This window comes from Balaenoptera musculus, chromosome 18 (genome assembly GCF_009873245.2).
Source record: "Balaenoptera musculus isolate JJ_BM4_2016_0621 chromosome 18, mBalMus1.pri.v3, whole genome shotgun sequence".
NCBI lineage: Eukaryota > Metazoa > Chordata > Mammalia > Artiodactyla > Balaenopteridae > Balaenoptera > Balaenoptera musculus.
The window spans coordinates 65,352,243-65,367,885 of NC_045802.1; the positions used below are offsets into that span (position 1 = coordinate 65,352,243).

General features: G+C 39.1%; 1 protein-coding gene across 1 annotated transcript in view; it reads left to right on the top strand.

Annotated features, from left to right (window-relative positions):
- The window catches only part of DNAJC3 (DnaJ heat shock protein family (Hsp40) member C3), a 91,831-nt gene that overhangs the window by 46,538 nt on the left and 29,650 nt on the right, over positions 1-15,643 (top strand). The window contains exons 5-7 of the mRNA XM_036831484.1: positions 10,575-10,727; positions 12,649-12,830; positions 13,278-13,397. Of these exons, the coding sequence (XP_036687379.1) occupies positions 10,575-10,727; positions 12,649-12,830; positions 13,278-13,397 (455 nt within the window). The remainder of the gene's footprint in view (positions 1-10,574; positions 10,728-12,648; positions 12,831-13,277; positions 13,398-15,643) is intronic.

A 15,643-nucleotide genomic window follows, 5' to 3' on the forward strand; every position in this document is an offset into this window, starting at 1 on the left:
TACTTCTTGTTTTCCGATTTGGATTCCTTTTATTTCTTTTTCTTCTCTGATTGCTGTTGCTAAAACTTCCAAAACTATGTTGAATAATAGTGGTGAGAGTGGGCAACCTTGTCTTGTTCCTGATCTTAGAGGAAATGGTTTCAGTTTTTCACCATTGAGAATGATGTTGGCTGTGGGTTTGTCATATATGGTCTTTATTATGTTGAGGTAAGTTCCCTCTATGCCTACTTTCTGCAGGGTTTTTATCATAAATGGGTGTTGAATTTTGTTGAAAGCTTTCTCTGCATCTGTTGAGACGATCATATGGTTTTTCTCCTTCAATTTGTTAATATGGTGTATCACATTGATTGATTTGCATATATTGAAGAATCCTTGCATTCCTGCGAATAAACCCCATTTGATCATGGTGTATGATCCTCTTAATGTGCTGTTGGATTCTGTTTGCCAGTATTTTGTTGAGGATTTTTGCATCTGTGTTCATCAGTGATATTGGTCTGTAGTTTTCTTTCTTTGTGACATCTTTGTCTGGTTTTGGTATCAGGGTGATGGTGGCCTCGTAGAATGAGTTTGGGAGTGTTCCTCCCTCTGCTATATTTTGGAAGAGTTTGAGAAGGATAGGTGTTAGCTCTTCTCTAAATGTTTGATAGAATTCGCCTGTGAAGCCATCTGGTCCTGGGCTTTTGTTTGTTGGAAGATTTTTAATCACAGTTTCAATTTCAGTGCTTCTGATTGGTTTGTTCATATATTCTATTTCTTCCTGGTTCAGTCTCGGAAAGTTGTACACTTCTAAGAATTTGTCCATTTCTTCGAGGTTGTCCATTTTATTGGCATATAGTTGCTTGTATTAAACTCTCATGATCCTTTGTATTTCTGCAGTGTCAGTTGTTACTTCTTCTTTTTCATTTCTAATTCTATTGATTTGAGTCTTTTCCCTATTTTTGTTGATGAGTCTGGCTAATGGTTTATCAATTTTGTTTATCTTCTCAAGGAACCAGCTTTTAGTAGTATTGATCTTTGCTGTCGTTTCCTTTGTTTCTTTTTCACTTATTTCTGACCTGATGTTTATGACTTCTTTCCTTCTTCTAACTTCGGGGGCTTTTTGTTCTTCTTTCTGTAACTGCTTTAGGTGTAAGGTTAGGTTTTTTTATTTAAGACGTTTCTTGTTTCTTGAGACAGGATTGTATTACTATAAACTTCCCTCTTAGAACTGCTTTTGTTGCATCCCATAAGTTTTGGGTCGTGTTTTCATTGTCATTTGTTTCTAGGTATTTTTTGATTTCCTCTTTGATTTCTTCAGTGATCTCTTGGTTATTTAGTAGTGTATTGTTTAGCCTCCATGTGTTTGTATTTTTTACAAATTTTTTCCTGTAATTGATATCTAGTCTCATAGCGTTGTGGTCGGAAAAGATACTTGATACGATTCAGTTTTCTTAAATTTACCAAGGCTTGATTTGTGACCCAAGATATGATCTATCCTGGAGAATGTTCCGTGAGCACTTGAGAAGAAAGTGTAATCTGCAGTTTTTGGATGGAATGTCCTATAAATATCAATTAAGTCCATCTTGTTTAATTTATCATTTAAGGCTTGTGTGTCCTTATATATTTTCATTTTGGATGATGTCCATTGATGAAAGTGGGGTGTTAAAGTTCCGTACTGTGATTGTGTTACTGTCGATTTCCCCTTTTATGGCTGTTAGCATGTGCTTTATATATTGATGTGCTCCTATGTTGGGCGCATAAATATTTACAATTGTTATATCTTCTTCTTGAATTGATCCCTTGATCATTATGTAGTGTCCTTCAGTGTCTCTTGTAATAGTCCTTATTTTAAAGTCTATTTTGTCTGATATGAGAATTGCTACTCCAGCTTTCTTTTGATTTCCATTTGCATGGAGTATCGTTTTCAGTCCCCTCACTTTCAGTCTGTATGTGTCCCTAGGTCTGAAGTGGGTCTCTTGTAGACAACGTATGTATGGGTCTTATTTTTGTATCCATTCAGCCAGTCTATGTCTTTTGGTTGGAGCATTTAATCCATTTACCTTTAAGGTGCTTATCAATATGTATGTTCCTTGTACCATTTTCTTAATTGTTTTGGGTTTGTTATTGTAAGTCTTTTCCTTCTCTTTTGTTTCCTGCCTAGGGAAATTCCTTTAGCATTTGCTGTAGAGCTGGTTTGGTGGTGCTGAATTCTCTTAGCTTTTGCTTATCTGTAAAGATTTTAATTTCTTCATCGAATCTGAATGAGATCCTTGCTGGGTAGAGTAATCTTTGCTGTAGGTTTTCCCCTTTCGTCACTTTAAATATGTCCTGCCACTCCCTTCTGGCTTGCAGAGTTTCTGCTGAAAGATCAGCTGTTAACCTTATGGGGATTCCCGTGTATGTTAATTGTTGCTTTTGCGTTGCTGCTTTTAATAATTTTTTGTGTGTTTAATGTTTTTTTTTTAACAGATTATATCTTAAATTTATTTATTTATTTTATTTTTGGCTGTGTTGCGTCTTTGTTTCTGTGCGAGGACTTTCTCTAGTTGTGGCAAGCGGGGGCCACTCTTCATCGCGATGCGCGGGCCTCTCATTATCACGGCCTCTCTTGTTGCGGAGCACAGGCTCCAGACGCGCAGGCTCAGTAATTGTGGCTCACGGGCCCAGTTGCTCCGTGGCATGTGGGATCTTCCCACACCAGGGCTCGAACCCGTGTCCCCTGCATTGGCAGGCAGATTCTCAACCACTGCGCCACCAGGGAAACCCTGTGTGTTTAATTTTTGATAGTTTGATTAATATGCGTCTTGGCGTGTTTCTCCTTGGATTTATCCTGTATGGGACTCTCTCACTTCCTGGACTTGATTGACTATTTCCTTACCCATATTAGGGAAATTTTCAACTATAATATCTTCAAATATTTTCTGAGTCCCTTTTTTTTCCCCCTTTTTCTTCTGGGACCCCTATAATTCGAATGTTGGTGTGTTTCATGTTGTCCCAGAGGTCTCTGATACTGTCCTCAATTCTTTTCGTTCTTTTTTCTTTATTCTGCTCTGTGGTAGTTATTTCCACTATTTTATCTTCCAGGTCACTCATCCGTTCTTCAGCCTCAGTTATTCTGCTATTGATTCCTTCTAGAGAATTTTTAGTTTCATTTGTTGTGTTGTTCATCATTGTTTGTTTGCTCTTTGGTTCTTCTAGGTTCTTGTTAAACATTTCTTGTATTTTCTCCTTTCTATTTCCAAGATTTTGAATTATCTTTACTGTCATTACTCTGAATTGTTTTTCAGGTAGATTGCCTATTTCCTCTTCATTTGTTTGGTCTGGTGGGTTTTTACCTTGCTCCTTCATCTGCTGTGTATTTCTCTGTCTTCTCATTTTGCTTAACTTACTGTGTTTGGGGTCTCCTTTTTGCAGGCTGCAGATTTGTAGTTCCTGTTGTTTTTGGTGTCTGCTCCCAGTGGGTAAGGTTGGTTACCTTACCCAGTGGGTAAGGTTGGTTCAGTGGGTTGTGTAGGCTTTCTGGTGGAGGAGACTAGTGCCTGTGTTCTGGTGGATGAGGCTGGATCTTGTCTTTCCGGTGGGCAGGACCACGTCCAGTGGTGTGTTTTTTGGGGTGTCTGTGAACTTATGATTTTAGGCAGCCTCTCTGTTGATGGTTGGCTTGTGTTCCTGTCTTGCTAGTTGTTCAGCATAGGGTATCCAGCACTATAGCTTGCTGGTCGTTGAGTGGAGCTGGGTCTTAGCATTGAGATGGAGATGTCTGGGAGAGCTTTTGCCGTTTGGTATTACGTGGGATTGGGAGATCTCTGGTGGACCAGTGTCCTGAACTTGGCTCTCCCACAGAGGCTCAGGCCTGACACCCGGCCAGAGCACCAAGACCCTGTCAGCCACACAGCTCAGAAGAAAAGGGGGAAAAAGAAAGAAAGAAAGAAAGAAAGAAAACAAATAAAATAAAGGTATTAAAATAGAAAAAAACTAATAAAAATTAAAACATAAAAAAGTAATAAAAAAGAAGAAAGAGAGAAAGAATGAAGTGACCAACGAAACCAAAAAACAAATCCACCAAAGATAAGAAATGCTAAAAACTATACTAAAAAAAACCAAACAACAACAACAAAAAATGGACAGTCAGAACCCTAGGAAAAATGGCAAAAGCAAAGCTATACAGACGAAATCACACAAAGAAGCATACCCATACACACTCACAAAAAGAGAAAAAGGAAAAATATATATATATTTAATATATATAAAAAAAGGAAGAGAGCAACCAAATCAATAAACATATCTACCAATGATAAGCTCTAAATACTAAACTAAGGTAAACATAAAACCAGAAACAAATTAGATGCAGAAAGCAAATCCCAAGTCTACAGTTGTTCCCAACGTCCACCACCTCAATTTTGGGATGATTTGTTGTTTATGCAGGTATTCTACAGGTGCAGGGTACGTCAAGTTGATTGTGGAGATTTAATCCACTGCTCCTGAGGCTGCTGGGAGAGATTTCCCTTTCTCTTCTTTGTTGACACAGCTCCTGGGGTTCAGCTTTGGATTCGGCCTTGCCTCTGCGTGTAGGTCGCCTGAGGGTGTTTGTTCCCCACCCAGACAGGATGGGGTTAAAGCAGCGGTTGATTAGGGGGCTCTGGCTCACTCAGGCTGAGGGGGGCAGGGAGGGGTACGGAATGCGGACCGAGCCTGCGGCGGCAGAGGCCGGCGTGACGTTGCAACAGCCTGAGGCGCGCCGTGTGTTCTCCCGGGGAAGTTGTCCCTGGATCACGGGACCCTGGCAGTGGCGGGCCGCACAGGCTACCAAGACCGGAGGTGTGGATAGTGACCTGTGCTTCATACAGGTTTCTTGGTGGCTGCAGCAGCAGCCTTAGCATTTCATGCCCGTCTCTGGTGTCCACGCTGATAACCGTGGCTCGTGCCCATCTCTAGAGCTCGTTTAGGCGGTGCTCTGAATCCCCTCTCCTTGTGCACCCCGAAACAATGGTGTCCTGCAGGTCCAGACTTTTTCCCAGACTCCCTCCCAGCTAGCTGTGGCGCACTAGCCCCCTTCAGGCTGTGTTCACGCAGCCAACCCTAGTCCTCTCCCTGGGATCTGACCTCCGAAGCCCGAGCCTCAGCTCCCAGCCCCCGCCCGTCCTGGCGGGTGAGCAGACAAGTCTCTCAGGCTGGTGAGTGCTGGTCGGCACCGATCCTCTGTGCGGGAATCTCTCTGCTTTGCCCTCTGCACCCCTGTTGCTGCGCTCTCCTCCGTGGCTCCGAAGCTTCCCCCCGCCCTCCCCCCGTCTCTGCCAATGAAGGGGCTTCGTAGTGTGTGGAAACTTTTCCTCCTTCACAGCTCCCTCCCAGAGGTGCAGGTCCCGTCCCTATTCTTTTGTCTTTGTTTTTTCTTTTTTCTTTTGCCCTACCCAGGTACGTGGGGAGTTTCTTGCCTTTTGGGAAGTCTGAGGTCTTCTGCCAGCGTTCAGTAGGTGTTCTGTAGGTGTTCTGTAGGAGGTGTTCCACATGTAGGTGTAGTTTTGATGTATTTGTGGGGAAGAAGGTGATCTCCACGTCTTACTCCTCCACCATATTGAAGGTGCCCCCTAGTTATCTATTTTATACACAGTATCAATAGTGTATATATGTCAATCCCAGTTTGCCAATTCACCCACCCCCTTCCCCCTTGGTATCCATACGTTTGTTCTCTATGTCTTTGTCTCTCTACTTTGTAAATAAGATCGTCTATACCAATTTTTTCAGATTCCACATATATGCATTAATATACAATATTCATTTTTCTCTTTCTGACTTACTTCACTCTGTAAGACAGTCTCTAGGTCCTTCCACGTCTCTACAAATGACCCAATTTCATTCCTTTTTATGACTGAGTAATATTCTATTTTGTGTGTGTGTGTGTGTGTGTGTATCTATCTCCACACCACATCTTTTTTATCCATTCATCTGCTGAGGGACATTTAGGTTGCTTCCATTTCTTGGCTGTTATAAATAGTGCTGCTATGAATATTGGGGTGCATGTATCTTTTCGAGTTAGAGTTTTCTCTGGGTATATGCCCAGGAGTAGGATTGCAGGATCATATGATAACTCTGTTTTCAGTTTTTTAAGGAACCTCCATACTGTTCTTCATAGTGGGCTGCACCAATTTGCATTCCCACCAACTTTGTAGGAGGATTCCTTTTTCTCCACACCCTCTCCAGCATTTATTATTTGTAGACTTTTTAATCATGACCGTTCTGACTGGTGTGAAGTGATACCTTATTGCAGTTTTGATTTGCATTTCTTTAATAATTAGTGATGTTGAGCATCTTTTCATGTGCCTGTTGACCATCTGTATGTTTTCTTTGGAGAAATGTCTATTTAGGTCTTCTGCCCATTTTTCATTGGGTTGTTTGGTTTTTTTGATATTAAGCTCTATGAACTGTTTGTATATTTTGGAAATTACTACCTTGTCTGTAGCATCATTTGCAAATATTTTCCTCCAATCTGCTAGTTGTCTTTTCATTTTGTTTGTGGTTTCCTTTGCTGTGCAAAAGCTTTTAAGTTTAATTAAGTTCCTTTTGTTTATTTTTGTTTTTATTACCATTACTCTGGGAGATGGATCCAAAAAGTATTGCTGCAATTTATGTCAAAGAGTGTTTTGCCTCCGTTTTCCTCCAGGAGTTTTATAGTATCCGGTCTCACATTTAGGTCTTTAATCCATTTTGAGTTTATTTTTGTATTTGGTGTTAGAGAATGTTCTAATTTCAGTCTTTTACATGTAGCTGTCCAGTTTCCCCAGCACCACTTATTGAAGAGGCTGTCTTTTCTCCATTGTATATTCTTGCCTCCTTTGTTGTAGATTAATTGACCATAAGTGCATGGGTTTATTTCTGGGCTTTCTATCTTGTTCCATTGATCTATATTTCTGTTTTTTGTGCCAGTACCATACTGTTTTAACTACTGTAGCTTTGTAGTATAGTCCAAAGTTAGGGAGTGTGATTCCTCCAGCTCTGTTCTCTTTCAAGATTGTTTTGGTTATGCGAGGTTTTTTGTGTTTCTATACAAATTAAAAAAATTTTTGTTCTAGTTCTGTGAAAAATGCCATTGGTAATTTGATAGGGATTGCATTGAATCTGTAGATTGCCTTGGGTTCTATGGTTGTTTTAACAGTGTTAATTCTTCCAATCCAAGAACATGGTATATATTTCCATCTACGTCATCTTCAGTTTCTCTCATTAACATCTTACAGTTTTCAGAGTACAGGTCTGTTGCCTCTTTAGGTAGGTTTATTCCTAGATACTTTATTCTTTTTGATGTGATAGTTAATGGGATTGTTTCCTTAATTTCTGTTTCTGATATTTCATTGCTAGTATATAGAAATTCAACAGATTTATTTTTATTAATTTTGTATCCAGCAACTTTACCGAATTGATTGATGAGCTTTAGTAGTTTTCTGGCAGCATCTGTAGGATTTTCTACGTATAGCCTCATGTCATCTGCAAACAGTGACAGTTTTACTTTTTCTTTTCCAATTTGGATTCCTTTTATTTGTTTTTCTTCTCTGATTGCTGTGGCTAGGACTTGAATAAAAGTGGTGAGAGTGGACATCCTTGTCTTGTTCCTGATCTGAGAGGAAATGCTTTCAGCTTTTCACCATTGCATGTGATGTTGGCTGTGGGTTTGTCATGTGTGACCTTTATTATGTTGAGGTATGTTCCCTCTATGCCCACTTTCTGAAGAGTTTTTTGTTAATCACAAGTGGATGTTGAATTTTATCAAAAGTCTTTTCTGTATCTATTGAGATGATCATATAGTTTTTATTCTTTAACTTGTCAATGTGTGATATATTGTGTTGATTTGCAGATGTTGAAAACTCCTTGCATCCCTGCAATAAACCCCACTTGATCATGGTGTATGAGCCTTTCAGTGTGTTGCTGGAGTCAGTTTCCTAGCATTTTGTGGATGATTTTTGCATCTGTGTTCATTATTATGATTTTTTCTCCAAAAGATAGTGACCACGGTAAATAAGAAATAAAGTACTGTTACAGATAGAGGTTTGGCTGAGAGAGTCAGAAATGTAAAGCACCAAAGAAAAGAAGGGATATCAAGAAACATGACAAAAGGAGGGAGGGAAATATCAGCAGGGTTCACTCTCCACGTGTAAGTATCCTGGAACGTGAGAGGGCAGTTGGGAGGAGTCAGCAACCTTGGGATAAGAGTGAAAAGCTTCATCTCACTTAACCCTCTTTGAAACTCTCCTGAGTTGTATGTCCTTAGTTTGTTCCTCAGACTCCTTTCTTACCTCCTTGGAAGAATCTCCCCCTCTTCTCCTTTTACCTCCCAGCCCCAAAGAAGCCCAGATGACCAGGGCTCACTCCTTCTTTCCCATTCCCATTATTTGACCATGGAGTGAGGCTGAGCCCTCCATCCTCACCCTCGAGGTTTAGGGCCTTCCCCTCCCTCACCTTCCTACGAGAAAAAGTGTGTTGAAGAGACTAGACTGTAAAAGTTTGGGAGAGAAAAGATGCAAATTCCATCCAGAAGAGGCAGTCTCTAATACATTCTGTCCAAAAGGGGGCAGTAGTGTACATATAGGAAACAAGTTACCAATATATATGCCCCCCTCTATGTCCACTGCAGCATTATTTACAATAGCCAAGATATGGAAACAACCTAAGTGTCCATTAATGGATGAACAAATAAAGAAGATGTAGTATGTATATGCAGTGGAATACTATTCAACTATAAAAAAAGAAATCCTCCCATTTGTGACAATATGGATGGATCTTGAGTGTATTAGGCTAAGTAAAATAAATCAGATGGAGAAAGGCAAATACTGTATGATTTCACTCGTATGTGGAATCTAAAAAAACAAACGAACAAACAAAATGAAATTTATTCATAGTTGCAGAGACTAGATTAGTGGTTACTGGAGGGGAAGGGGGTTGGGAGTTGGGTATAATGGGTGAAGGGGGTCAGCTGTATAATGATGAATGGTAACTAGACTTGTGGGAGTGATCACTTTGTAGTGTATACAGATGTTGAATTATAATGCTGGATACCTGACATATCATCGTCGTCATCATCATCATCGAGGAAACAAGTTATCACTAAACATCTACTTTTACCCAGACCAAAGTGACAGCACATATACACTTATACTCCTTCCAGTGTGGTTTATTAGAAGTATTCAAGACTATCCTGAGGATGATAAAACAAACACAAGCATTCCATAGCCCAAAGTAGCTTCCTTCAACTTGTAAATTCAGTCTTGCAGGGAAAATCCTCCTCCTTAGTGAGCTAAGGTTACCACTTCCCAGTTACCTATGAATGCTTGGAGTCCTAGCCATTCCTTCAAAAGCCAAAGATTAAACAGACAGAAAAGAATACCGAAAGTATCCAAAAGACAAAATGGAGAAATACAGTCCCTTTACCAAGAGTTAGTATTTTTAAGTTTTCTCATTTGGAGTATCCTCTCCTACCAGGTAGCTAGTGGGGGTGTTTTTAAAACATGAGTCCACTGAAGGGGAAGCAGTGTGATCGGTCAACTGAAGGGGAGGTATTTCTAGAAATAACCTACTGGTGTCTGTACTTCACCCGAAAGGGGAACCCATTAACTACAATTCCCATCTTGGTAGGAATATTAGATTTCAGGAATTATTACATATAAACTGTAATCTTAAAGAAAAATCTTTCCAAAAAATCAGTAGCTTTTTAATGTAGGCACCCAGTTTTTCTGTGCCATTAAGCTTAAGATTTTTCCATGTGGAGGAAGAAATTGTTAAGAGTTGACTGTGCGTATGAGGCCAGCCTGGGGGCAGGAATGAACTGTAAGCAGACACAAGGGATCTTACTGAGGCGGTAGGAACGGTCTAAAACTGTGGTAATGGTCGCATACTTTGTAAGTTTATTAAAAGTCATGGAATTGCACACTCAAATGAGTGAATTTTATGGTATATAAAGTATACCTTGATAAAGATGTTTAAAAAAAGAGACAACGTGTAAACCTCCTAAAACCATGTCATAAGCCTTTTTAATAAGATGTTACTCTCTTATTTTTCCCTGTAAAGTCTTCCTTTCTTATTATACCTCAAACCCTCTGGTATCAAATCTTTTTAATCTTATAACCCCTAAAAAACTGCCCTTTCCTTCAGTTTCCCTATGCTTTTCATTATTGTGATAAAATTATTTTATACTTAAAACTAAATACTTAAGAAATATAACTAGAAGGCGCAAAACACATAAAACTCAAGTTTTTCTGCAGAGCTGTATGTAACAAAGTGAGAAAGGTGCTTTCCTTCATTCTTCTCTACCTTTCCACATTCCTAAATATATTTGCTTCCAGGGAAGTTTTGGCGACCCAGCTCTTTTGACTCTAGCTCCACTGCCTGCTCTCGCGCACCATATCGGTGGGAGTAAGGATGCCTTCACTGCTGCTTCCCACAGCAATCAGCACCGGGGGACAAGTCACTGGAGAAGCCAGTTGTGCCAGTGTCTCCTTACCCCTTCCCCCCGATGAACTGGAGTGTTTGGAAGGGTCAGATCATTGTATATTATGGGTATTACACTCAAGAGATTAAAAACCCTGTTTAATTTCTTATTATTGTTATAGCTCAAATCAAATCCAAGTGAAAATGAAGAAAAAGAAGCCCAGTCCCAACTTATCAAATCTGATGAAATGCAGCGTTTGCGTTCACAAGCACTTGATGCTTTTGAAAGCTCAGATTATATTGCTGCTATAACCTTCCTTGATAAGATTTTAGAGGTAAGTTTTTTTTTTGCTCTTGCAACTGACATGCCTAACACTTAACTGCTTTTTACTATAAGGTATGTGTATATACTTTGACATGTTATATACCACAAAAAACTTAGATAGCATAAAATCAGATTGACCCTGGGGTTTTCAGCTCTTAATTGAAAGATGGTGTTTATACAGAACAAAATTTGGGACTGAAATTTTCAGTAAATATACTGAAGGTGCTACGGAGTGGGAGTTGCCTATCTTTATACATTGCCTGCTTTGCTGTTTTTGTTTGATTTTGCATTTTTGGGTGGCAGGGCAAGAAAACTCTAGAGGTTAGTTAATGGGGTAAAAGATGAAAGAGTTGATTGAAGAAAAAGGAAAAATGATGTTTGGGAGGAAAGATGAGTGTTTAGAGTGAGAAGTTTCTAGGGAAGAAGGCAGATGAAGAGTTGATAGGATCCAGAGGGTTCTAGATAGGGAAATCTAAATCTGCCTCAGCAAGGACTTAATGACAAAGGATGTAATGGTTTCAGAAGGAAGTCTAAAAGAATATTCAAATGGAAGCAGTCATAATTCATATTTATTTATCATTTTCATAGCACTTTGTATGGTCTAATCTTGGCATTAAACTCGTGATGTATATAGAATGGCCAGTTTTTGATAGTTTTATAGAAGAAATCGTGTGGTGTGGTCCAGTGGAATTCACGGTTTACTAAATTATTTTGTTAATGCTTTATCAAGGAAATACAAAGTTACGATTTTTACCTTCCAGTAATTAGACTATCCATCTTGACCTAGCTTGTTGTATTTAGTTTATATACAATGTTGATTTTGATATCTTACTCTATGTGAAAAGTTGACATGACTTTAATACAGCTCTAAGAAATATATAAAGACACTTAACACAGGTCTTATTGGTGAGCATTTGGGTTTACATTTTGAAGAATACTAGTGGTTTACCAAACATTGTCAACTTTTTGATAAAATGGAAACAGTGAAGCTTCAGCCTTCTCACATTGTTTTTCTCTTTATTTTTGTGATATGAGGATTTAATTTCAAGGAGGTAGCATTTTGTAAAAGATCATTTAATATAGTTACTGGTAGAATAAAAATATTTTGTGAATTTAGAGTCTAGATTTTATTTTTTGAGACTAGAAATTAGAATTGTTAAGTACAAAAATCCAGTTAGAAAATAATCTCTTCAAAATCAAATACGGTAGGGCTTCCCTGGTGGCACAGTGGTTAAGAATCCACCTGCCAACGCAGGGGACATGGGTTTGAGCCCCGGTCTGGGAAGATCCCACATGCCGCGGAGCAGCTGAGCCCGTGTGCAACTGCTGAGCCTGCGCTCTAGGGCCCGCGAGCCACAACTGCTGAGCCCGCGAGCCACAACTACTGAAGCCCACGTGCCTGGAGCCCGTGCTCCGCAACAGGAGAGGAGAGGCCACCGCGATGAGAAGCCCGCGCACCGCAGCGAAGAGTGGTCCCGCTCGCCGCAACTAGAGAAAAGCCCGTGCGCAGCAACAAAGACCCAGTACAGCCAAAAATAAAAAATTAAATAAAATAAATAAATTTATATTAAAATAAATCAAATATACCTCACTGGGAACCACCTTCTAATAGTAAATACCATGTTTTCTTACTTTCAGTGTTTTAGAATTATATAACTGAAAGGGGTAGGAAAAGGGCCTTGTTAGTATATACATCCCTTACCCCATTGGAATTTATTTAAGACATCTTTGGAGAAATTATTTTGTCACATCTCATTATTTTTGTCACATCTAAATTGTATCAGACTTTTTAATATTACTTACAATATAGAAGTCATCACATTAACTGAGGATGTTTTATGTTGATAAATATGTAGATAAAATATGTCGGGTGCAGGTATGAATGTGCATAATTTACTGTTTCTTTAAGTCTAGTTCTTTTGTTTCTCAAGGTTTGTGTTTGGGATGCAGAACTACGGGAACTTCGAGCTGAATGTTTTATAAAAGAAGGGGAACCTAGGAAAGCGATAAGTGACTTAAAAGCTGCTTCAAAATTGAAGAATGATAATACTGAGGCATTCTATAAAATCAGCACACTGTACTATGAGCTAGGAGACCATGAACTGTCTCTCAGGTCAGTTCTAGTAACGTACACATCTCCTCATGTTTTTATTGTTTGCAGTAAGAGAATACTCCCATTTTCTTTTTAAATTTAAATTAATAAAACTATGGTTAAGACTTTTTTATATATCTATAATTTTGTGTTATCTCTAAGTTATTCTGCTTCCACATTAGTTCTTTTCATGAAGTATGCTTAGTAAAATAAATAGGAGGGTATTACATTTGCAGAAGCAAAATAGTGTTTGTTATATATCTCTACTTAAGTCGTTTGAATTTGAATTAATAAATGTGTGTGCATAATACAATGTCGTATGTAACAGTGTATGATAAATTATTGTCAGTATATTTTAATTGTTACAGACAAAAAATACCTTTTGTTGTGATTTCTATATTTAGTATGAAAAACCATTTATTGATTATTTTGACTTGGAGTATTTTCCTTTTTTTAATACATGAACAGTGAAGTTCGTGAATGTCTTAAACTTGACCAGGATCATAAAAGGTGTTTTGCACACTATAAACAAGTCAAGAAACTTAATAAGCTGATTAAGTCAGCTGAAGAGCTCATCAAAGAAGGCAGGTAAGACTGTGCTTGTGTAGAGGATCTCACCTTCCCTCATATGTCTGGTTGTGGCCGCAAAAGAACAACTGAACTGCTTGCTCTTACTCCTTGCTGTTGAGGGTGGAGTATCTTAGATGGCATTGGGCCTTAGCAAAACTACCACAGTTGTACACTTTTTGAATAAGGCAGAATATAAATAGTGGTAACTGCGTAGTATTTTTTTTATTTGTTTATTTACAATTTGTTTGTTTATTTTTGGCTGCATTGGGTCTTCGTTGATGCGTGCGGGCTTTCTCTAGTTGCAGCCAGTGGGGTTGTTGCAGTGCGTGGGCTTCTCATTACGGTGGCTTCTCTTGTTGCAGAGCACGGGCTCTAGGTGCGCGGCCTCAGTAGTTGTGGCACGTGGACTTAGTTGCTCCACGGCATGTGGGATCTTCCTGAACCAGGGCTCGAACCCGTGTCCCCTGCACTGGCAGGTGGATTCTTAACCACTGTGCCGCCAGGGAAGTCCCTGCATAGTATTCTTACCAGCAGATTTATTTTATATTTCACCAACTATTTACTGAATTTCTCCTGTATCAGGCACTGACTATGTACTGAGGGGTGCAGAAATGAATATGACTCGTAGTGTTTGGTCTTAAGACGCTGGTAGTTTAGTGTGGGAGACAGGCACATAAATTGATTATTAAAAGGTAATATATATCTAGAGCGATAGCGATGTATACAGAGTATGCAGACATTTCCTCTCAGTACAGGATTCTGGGTTAAGAGTTCTTTTGTTACAGCAGCTGAAAAATATTGTGCCATTTCTTTCTGGCTTCCATGGTTCCTGATGAGAAATCCATTGTCATTCTAATTGTTTTTTTCCCTAAAGATAAGGAGTTATTTTCCTCTGACTGCTTTCCAGATTATTTCCTTGTCTTTAGTTTTCAGAAGTTTAATTATGATATAGCTCAGCATGGATTTCTTTGTGTTTATCCTGTTTGACGTATCCTTAGCTTCTAGAATATGTAGGTTTATGTCTCTTGTCAAATTTTGGGAAGTTTCCAGCCATTATTTCTGGGAATACTTTTTCAGCCCTGCCCTCTCTCTGTTTTCCTTCTTAGACTCTGATTAACATAAATGTTAGAGTTTTTGTTTTAGCCCTACAGTCCCTGAGGCTCCGTTTATTTTTCTTTTCCAGTTTGTTTTCTCTGTTGTTCAGATTTGGTAATTTCTAGTGTTCCAATTCACTGATTCTTTTCTCTGTCCCCTACATTCTGCTCTTGAGCACATGTGGTGAGCAATTTATTTCAGTTTTTATACTTTTCAGTTCTAAAAATTCTATTTGGAATGTTTATATCTTCTATTTCTTTGCTGAGACTTTCCATTTCTTTGCTGAGGCATTCTATTTTTTCATTTGCTTTAAACATGTTTGTTAATTGCTGCTTTTTTCATGGCTGCTTTAACATCTCTGTCCTCTTGGTGTTGGTTTGAGATTTTCCTGTTTCTTGGTATGATGATTAGTTTTTAATTGAAACCTGGATATGTTCATTTTATAAGATACTGTTTTTTATTTAAATCTTCTTTTTTGGGTGGCTTTTTCTGACATTGTTCCAGCAAAGTGAGCATGAGGGGCTGGGGGTATGCACTACCTCATTAACTGCCAGATTGAGGTGGAAGTTTCCCACTTGGCCTTCACTGCTGTTCGAGGTGTGGGATCCTCACTACCGCGTGGTGTGGGTCAGAGTTCGGGGACTCAGTTCTGGCCAGGGATGAAAGTCTGACTCCCAAAGTGGCATTCTCCGACACCACCTTGGCTGGGTGTGGACACACCTCATTACCAGGGAAGAAGTCTAGGCTCTCCAGTTGACCTGCTGATATTGGTGGGGGTGGGACCGTAATTTTCTTATCGCCCCCTTTCTGAGTCTTTTCATATTAAAAAAAAAAGTACATATAATGTCCAGGGTATTTACACAGGTATCTAGCTAGAAGAATTGGGGAAGGTACATCTACTCCACCTTTCCAGAAGCTACCTTTTTTTTTTAAAGTGAAGTGCAGTATTTTCTAATTGAGCTTTTAATTTCTAATTGTAGTTTCGCACGTAGTTTTAAGAAATAGAGCGAGGTCTCGCGTACTCTGTATAGTTTCCTACAATTGTACCATCTTGGAAATCTCTAGAACAGTAATCCCAACTAGGATTTTGACATTGATGTCTAGCTTTTGCTTTAAGTTTTGTATTTAAACCTGTATTTTAGTACAGTGGCATTTAAATTTGAAGATTG